Here is an 8,013-nt window from a genome sequence, read left to right on the forward strand (position 1 = left end):
ACATTCCAAATTGTTATCCTTATTATGGCTAACACCTAAAGATCATCGTACATATGTTGTGAGTTTGGCTGCACGCGTGCCCTGGTGCACTTGTGGAGGTCAGATTCCTGAGAATCGCACTCAGGTCCCCCTTGCTCAGCAAGCATTTACCCACCTGGTCAGCGCAGATGAAGGGGTAGAGAAAGTCAGACCAAGCGCCCCGAAATGAGTTGAGTCTGGAGTTCTGAAGAAACAGGTGGGAGTCCTGAATTCTCTAGACAGAAGGGCACACACTCCTTTGCAAGGTTGCTCTGCTTCTCTCTTTTGTGGGTTTTCAGGTCAATGACCAGCACAGCCTTTCCTTGAAAACGGCACATTGGGGGCTGCTCTTTGCCTGGCTCAGTCCTTGTACCTTGGGGTAAATCCAAAAGCCCTGGGCTTGTGACTAGGACCTCAAATAATATTCGGTGTAAGTACTTCCAGGGCTCTGCCCGACAACCTAGAAGGTAGGACTGTTGGCAGATGGGGTGAGCTCAGCCCAAAATGACAATCTGGAAACGTGTAAAAAAATTTTTTTTGTAAGAATCAGGATACAGCAAGAACAGAATATTACAGGAAACTCAGTCCCCACTTGGGAAGGTTAGAGTTGCTAATAGGGAGAACAGAAGGCGGCTTCCCTGTCTGTGAAGGTAGATTATTCAGACACCCGAATAGCAATCAATTAGTCAACAAAAATGGCATATTCGAACAACTGGATATTATTTAGCCATACCCATAAGTGTCCCAGTGTGAAGGGATCTGATGAACTCTATGCTAATTGAGATACCAGACACAAAAGGTCATAGATTGTGTGAGCGTGTTTGTATGACCCACTCAGGAGATGCAAATCCATAGAGGCGGAAGTAGATTAGTAGTGACTAGGGCTGAGAAGGGTGCGTGGAGGTTGAAGGCTGAAAGGTTCTGGGGGGGGGGGGACCTCAAGTTGATTGTGGAGTATGGTGAGTGAATTCTATCTCAGTTATACCTTAGCAAAAAAAGGGAGGGGGGAGTGGTTACATCTCAAATACGTTCTTAATCTGTGTGTCTGTCTCTGTGGATCGCTCTGTGTGTACGTCTCTGCCTCTTGTAGGGAGGCTCCCAGGTTCTCTTCTCAGGCAGCGGGCATCTTGCCTTTTTCCCTTTGACAAACAGGAAAGGAACCGGCGATCACCACTTCTCATCTGGGTAGAGAGAGTCACTCTCTCCTGCGACCTTCTTCTCTTAGCCAGGTAGTCTGGCAAGAGGACTCAAGACGCACCACCTCTGAGGGCGCTGGCTAGGAGGGCTGAATACCTGCAGCCTGAGGCGTTGCCTCTTTCCAGATCCGGCCGGCCCTGCGCGACCCGCGGGAAGGAAGCACGGGCCAGGCCAGGAGGCGGCCGCGCTGCTCATCCATCAGCCGGACGAAGAGCAGAGTCGCGCTCTCGGCCCTCTGTTTGCTTTCTCGCCAATTATTGCCGCGCCGCGGCCCCTTTGTTGATACAGTAGTCCGAAAAAGTGCTAATGTTCATTTATCAGGGGGCCCGCCCGGGACTCCCTAGAGTTGCGATTCTTCCCAAAATATAAACATGGGGCAAGCGTCCCAGACAGAAACCCCCATCTGTTTCCCTGGCGCGGGCCAAGAGAGCGAGGCGTTGTTGAAGATAAAGCTACGGATAACGCCGCCTGTCTCCAATGGACGTCTCCCCGGCGCATTAATGACATTCCGGGTGATAGTTGCAGCTTATCTTTCAATTAATCATATATACCTTTCGCGGCCGGCGCTGCTGATTGCAGGAAAGGGGGGGCCGGCCCGGGCCGCGCCGATCGCTTTTCAATCAATAATAATTTATTTACGCAGGATGCGCCGCAGCTACCCGGGAATTTGACTAATCCTAAAACACCAAGTCTTTAAAAGGCAAAGAAATAACTCGGCAGATTTTCTCTCAGTCTCCTCCAGTCTCCTTTGTCTCTGGCCCTCTCAACTGAAGGTTGTGTTTGGCCAAGTGCTTTTTAGAGCGCTAGCCAGGTTGAGCCAGCTGCCCTTGGGGAGAAAGATTTGTTCCTTCCCAGACATTGATTTTGTGTGTGTGTGTGTGTGTGTGTGTGTGTGTGTGTGTGTGTGTGTGTGTGTGTTTAGTATTGTCTTTAGGACAGAAGCTAAGTTGGAAAGTTCTCTGGACAGCTCTCTGCAGAAACCCCCACAGGTCACCCCAATTCTGTTTTGCCATTTATCTCACTCTGTCCTGCTTCCTCTCCGAAGAAAAAGGCCAGGGCCTTTTCACCAAGGTTGTAGGGGCGGGGAAAGTCACTGATTTTGTTCAAATTAGAAGAGTTTTCTTCCTTTTTCTTGACACCTGACCCACAGATCTGTCAACTCTGGGAGCCTTTATATCCGGGAAAAGGTGATAAATCCCCACCATATTGATTTGCAAAGGAAATGTCCCCTCTCAGAACTATCTTTATTTAAAAAAAAAAAAGACGTAAAACAGGGATCCCGGATGTGGCCCCGTTATACGCCACCCGCCCCCCCCAATTAAACGGTAATATTTCAGACATCGGCTCACACTAATCTTTCAAACTGTCATCGCAGTCCGCAGGGCCAGGACTCCCAGGACCCTCGCCCGTAGCTGTTTTCACCAAGACATTTAATTGAATCGGATGTGGCTTGTTTGCCAGACGTCACCGCCTGGGTGATAGACATCCCCTCCAACCACAGAAACCAATCTTCAGAAGGGAAGAGGGTCCCCAGCTAGTTTGGTTCAGAACAAGTAACTAGAAGAACAGTAACCAAAAGTCATGGCAAGGAAGGAAAAAAAACCAAACCAAAACAAACAAAAAACACAGCAGTGGCAGCAAACTGCTCAAGAGGGAAATACAGTGGAGGGACAGAGACAGCCGGAGTTTTGCACCCCACATCTTTGAAAAGGCTTCCCTTAAAGTTGAAGCGAGCAGTTTCGGAGGGTTCTGTGGTCCTTGGGTTGAGCTCTCCCTATGGTTCCCAAGTCTGACGATGACCCCTGGAACCTGGAATGGGGTTTTCTGAGCTGCACGCTTCAGTCTGCCTGGAGTTGGTTCTCCTCCATTAGTTGAAGACCTAAGGCCTTCGGAGTTTGGGTTTGAGAAAAGGCGGGGAAGAAGGCAAATCTGGCCTATGCTGACTTCACTATGGCCCGGATGGTTGCCAGCGCCCACTGTCCTGGATGGAGGGACAGTTCACGCTCTGCACTCAAAATTTTAGATCTCTGGGGTTTGGGCTCATGACTTAGGAGTGGTTTGTTTAGTTAACCTTTGGCCCTACACCCACACCCCCTTTTTCTATCCTAAAACCTCTTCTCTGGTGGCTAACTAGTCCTTAATACCCTTTGCCTTCCTGATAAATCCTTGCCACATGGACTTGTGAGGGGACATATCCTTTGCAAATCGATGTGGTGAGGATTTTTCAGAGTCCGGGTGAGGAGCCCAAGCTCTTCCAGTGGCTAGCCCTACCGTACCTTCGATGGGGTAGGTTTTGCCTGGAAGCGATGTGCCTTCTCTGAGAATACAGCCGGAAAAAGCCCCACTCTGCTGGAGGGCTCAAGTGTTCCTCAGATCCAGGCAGTTCTTTTAGTACAGATCGTGGGTTCCTTAAACCCTGACAGTTTTCAGACAGAAGAACCGGACTGAAAAATCCCTCTCCACCTGCCCCTCCCCCCTCCTCCGCTCGGTAGAGTGGAAGCCTCGGGTAGGCCCCTGGGGGGGTTGGGGCTAGAAAGGGTCTGGGGGTTTTTGTTGATAGCCTAGGAGGGATGAAAAAAATGAAGGCAGCTTGGGCCTCAGGAGAATCCAGTCAGACACCCCAGAAGGCAGTTCTCCTCAGGGAAGCTGGGCTGAACCTGGGGTTGGCTTCCTTACTCTCCGGGAAGAGTCAATTCCCACGTGAATGCTTCCTTCTGGAGAGGTGCGGGTTCGGACAGCCTGGAGTGAAGCAGGTGGCCACTCCCACCCCACAATTAGCCACTTCACCTTTCCCTTCAGCTCAGAACCCCTTGGGGCCTGTCTGGAATCCTGGGTTGACTGTGGTCAGGTAGGTCAAATTAAATACCGCTCCGCCACCCAATTCCTAAATTGATGTGTTGTCGCCCCAGAACAACTTGTCTCCTCGGTGCTTCTGTTCCTATTCAAGCTACTCTGGGGCAGACTTCAGTAAACAATGTTATAGTGATAGCCTTGATCCCTGAAAATAACTTCCCTCTCCTAGCTTTCCACTCATCCTCACTAGCCCATTTAGTGATAGGCGCAAAAGAATATTTATTCAAATCATAGTCCCACCCTAACCCTGTGTTTAGACCCAGCACAACAGATTCAGGTATTTTCCTTGGGTGTGTCTGGCTGGGATTTCCACTCCCTGCTGGAGTGGGAGACTATTCCAAATGTGTCGCGGCCCCTTTAAAAAAAGCTGAGCTGGATTTTTTTTTTTCCTATCCCTATGTCTATATTAGGTGACGCAGAACTGCCCGTCGCTCCTGTCATCGAGGCCCCTGGCCCAATGGCAGGCTGAATCCCCCCTACTCCGGCCTGCTCCCGCCTCTTCTGCCCCTGGTGCTCCGCGCTACCTGCTGCTGCGCGCCACATCCAGGGCAGAGAGGCGGGTGCGCGGGCGGACAGCGGGCACCATGCGGGAAGGCTATCCCCGGGGGTGGGCAGTGCCACTCTCTGCCACCCACCTGGCGCTGTGAGACCGGCGTCGCCACCATGTTCCCCAGCCCTGCGCTCACACACACGCCCTTCTCAGTCAAAGACATCCTGAACCTGGAGCAGCAGCAGCGCAGCCTGGCGGCTGGGGACCTGTCTGCGCGCCTCGAGGCCACCCTGGCGCCCGCCTCCTGCATGCTGGCCGCCTTCAAGCCGGAGGCCTACTCAGGCCCCGAGGCGGCAGCGCCCGGCCTGGCAGAGCTGCGCGCGGAGCTGGGCCCCGCGCCTTCGCCCCCCAAGTGCTCTCCTGCTTTCCCAACCGCCCCTACATTTTATCCGCGAGCCTACGGTGACCCTGACCCCGCCAAGGACCCTCGGGCGGATAAGAAAGGTAAGGAGAACCCCAAGTCCTTCCCTTCTGAAGTCGCTTCATGCCCAAAACCCTGAGTCAGGAAACCCAAGCCTGACAGTAGCTCGTCTGGGGTGAAGGCTGCGCGCGGGGAGATTGGAGTGTAAGATTCCAGGTTGTCCAGGATCTTCTCACCCCGCTGTCAATCGGAAGTTTAGAGGAAACACTGAATTTCGAGGATCAGAAAAAGGGGAGAGAGAGAGAGAGAGAGAGAGAGAGAGAGAGAGAGATTAAAAATTGTTTTCGGCCTACAAAACTCCAGTAGGTTAGGGCCTTGCTCTTGGATCTGTTACCAAGTTAAGCTACCTAACAACTCTCGGTAGAATAAATCTTCTTATTGGAGAGTTAAAATCTCTTTCAGAATTGGGGGTATTTTTGAGAAACTCAGAATCGCTGAACCGAAAGCTTAGCCCCCGCAGATCTTGGGCCTTGTGTAGCCCATCCTGCCTTTCTGGGCCTTGCCTCCTTTGTGACAAAAGAGAAGAGTCTGGGGACAGTGTCGTGATTTTGAGACGCGATGCTGTGGATCCCAGGAGCTGGTGTTGGCTTTGTTTTTCCAGTACAATTTCCCAGCAGGATCAGGCAGAGATTTCTTTCTGGGGAATGTTGGAAAATATGGAACGAATAAAGAAAGACACAGAAGTGAACAACAGGCTTCCGAAGGTGGCTGAATACAAAATATCTCAGAGTAGGGAGTGGGACTCCTGGCCAGCTCACAGAAGGAACAGGGAAGACCCAGGCCCACCTCCGGGTCTGAGCAAAACCACAGAGGCCCAATAGCTTCTGCGAGTTAGAAAAGCATTCCCAAGTTTCTCTAGGAGTCAAGAGAAGGTCCAGTAACATCGGAGGAGGACTAGAGGAAGACTAGAACTGATTGCTACCAACTGGAATCCTGCAGGGCCGGTGTAGAGGCCTCCGTCCTCCCACGGTTACTGGGAACCGCACAAACATCAGCTGGCAGCCGTGCGGGAGACGCCAAGCTTTGGGCCTTCTAGTTCTTTAACTGCTTGTTTAAAGACAAGCTGACCACCCGAGGGTCAAACCGGAGTATTCCTAGCACAATTCACTCCCAGCATCCTTATGGTTATATTTTCTTTGCAGCCAGAAAATCTAAAACACAGACTGCCTTGAGAACGCGAACTATCCTGGGAAGGGGTTTGGGACGGGGCGCCTGAGATTTCTCTTGTTTTGTTTTGTCCTGAAACACAAGGTGTCCAAGCCACTTATGGTTTTCCCAGCTGCGCAGTTGCGCCAACCTCGAACCGTGCGAGCCCCGCGCACTCGGCGAGGAGCCTAAGCGGAGCTGTGCGTCCCGCACAGGACAAGGGTGACACCGCCACCGCCTCCCCACGAGGGCCCTGAACTCCCGGGCCCGCCGCTCTAACACACCGTCTCTCTGCCTCTCCTTCCCTTCAGAGCTGTGCGCGCTGCAGAAGGCGGTGGAGCTGGACAAAGCCGAGACAGACGGCGCCGAGCGACCACGCGCGCGGCGGCGACGGAAGCCACGCGTGCTCTTCTCGCAGGCGCAGGTCTATGAGCTGGAGCGGCGCTTCAAGCAACAGCGGTACCTGTCGGCGCCTGAGCGCGACCAACTGGCCAGCGTGCTGAAGCTCACGTCCACGCAGGTCAAGATCTGGTTCCAGAACCGCCGCTACAAGTGTAAGCGACAGCGGCAGGACCAGACTCTGGAGCTGCTGGGGCCGCCGCCGCCGCCCGCGCGCAGGATCGCGGTGCCGGTGTTGGTGCGCGACGGGAAGCCCTGCCTGGGGGACTCGGCGGCCTACGCTCCCGCCTACGGCGTGGGTCTCAACGCCTACGGCTACAACGCCTACCCCTATCCCGGCTACGGTGGCGCGGCCTGCAGTCCCGCCTACAGCTGCGCAGCCGCGTACCCCGCCGCGCCCCCCGCCGCGCAGCCCCCAGCCGCAGCGGCCAACAGCAACTTCGTGAACTTCGGCGTCGGGGACTTGAACACGGTGCAGAGTCCCGGGATGCCACAGGGCAATTCGGGCGTCTCCACGCTGCACGGCATCCGAGCCTGGTAGGGAAAGGGCCCGTCTGGGGCACCCCGGACCGACTCCCACCTTTAGGAGAAGGGCGATGACTCCGGGGATGGAAAGGCTCCCACTGTGTCCTGTCCCTCGGATTTCACACCCACACTTGCGCAGGCCTGGGACCTTTCTCCGATCCATCCCCTTTTGTTGACCTAACCTGATGCCTCGGTCCTGGGAAAGCCCTTCCAGGGCCAAGGCACCCTCCACGGATTCCCATACTAGGACCCGGAGCCTGGGCCGGGCGCCCGGGCCCTGGGTGCCTTGCCGCCACCCACCCACCCGTATTTATGTTTTTACCTGTTGCTGTAAGAAATGAGAACCCTCTTCCCATTAAAGTGAGTGCGCTAACGCACGCGTGCTTCTTTTAGGATTTCTGAACGCAGAGGCCTCCTCCAGGTCTCAGGCATAGGCAGGCTTTCTCTGGACGCATTGATAGAACCTACACAGATGAAAGCTAAGGTACCCCGCGCCCCTCCCTCGTTAGGTGTTTTCTGAGGTCGTCGGTATTTTCAAAGGGGCAGTCTTTTTTTTCCCCCAAGGATAGACGCGGAGGGCATGAGGGGTTTTATGATTTGCCTATGAGCAAATGGGTGTAGCCCAAAGGGTTAGCGTCCTCTTGCATCAAAGAGGGCTAAAGGCTGACCCTAGAGCGCCCAACCTCAGACAACCTGCCTCACTGTTGCTGGGCGTTGAGAGAAGAGCAGCACCCTAGGTCATCTTCCTTAGCGCCACAGCCCTTTTACAGATGAAGAGCCAAGGACCCCAGTCAGCTTCTCCGACTTTTGCCTCTCATTGGAAGCTCCTGGGGTCCTTGGCCAGCCTTAGGAGCTGTTTTAGGCTGAGCACGGAGGTCGAACCTAAACCTGATGGGAGATGGCG

The 8,013-nt window shown here is 53.9% G+C and overlaps 1 protein-coding gene across 3 annotated transcripts; it reads left to right on the forward strand.

Moving 5' to 3' along the window:
* The first annotated feature begins 869 nt into the window (after positions 1-869).
* Nkx2-5 (NK2 homeobox 5) lies at positions 870-7,486 on the forward strand. 3 transcript variants are annotated; one of them, XM_087569304.1, is made up of 3 exons: positions 870-977; positions 4,479-5,062; positions 6,497-7,482. In XM_087569304.1, the coding sequence occupies exons 2-3, from the start codon at positions 4,732-4,734 to the stop codon at positions 7,123-7,125; spliced, it is 960 nt and encodes a 319-aa protein (XP_087425430.1). In that variant the 5' UTR covers positions 870-977; positions 4,479-4,731; the 3' UTR covers positions 7,126-7,482. The 3 variants fall into 3 exon arrangements, with proteins under 3 accessions (XP_087425430.1, XP_087425431.1, NP_446103.2); XM_087569305.1 differs by lacking the exon at positions 870-977 and adding an exon at positions 3,932-4,063; NM_053651.2 differs by lacking the exon at positions 870-977 and having other exon boundaries at positions 4,626-5,062; positions 6,497-7,486.
* The last annotated feature ends 527 nt before the right edge of the window (positions 7,487-8,013 follow it).

Source organism: Rattus norvegicus, chromosome 10 (genome assembly GCF_021556685.1).
Source record: "Rattus norvegicus strain SHRSP/BbbUtx chromosome 10, alternate assembly SHRSP_T2T, whole genome shotgun sequence".
NCBI lineage: Eukaryota > Metazoa > Chordata > Mammalia > Rodentia > Muridae > Rattus > Rattus norvegicus.

Excerpts from the sequence above, each read along its gene's own strand:
- Nkx2-5 (XM_087569304.1), top strand. The coding sequence starts at position 4,732 with ATGTTCCCCAGCCCTGCGCTCACACACACGCCCTTCTCAGTCAAAGAC. Across the intron at positions 5,063-6,496 it reads CCCTCGGGCGGATAAGAAAG|AGCTGTGCGCGCTGCAGAAG; the intron begins GTAAGGAGAACC and ends CCTTCCCTTCAG.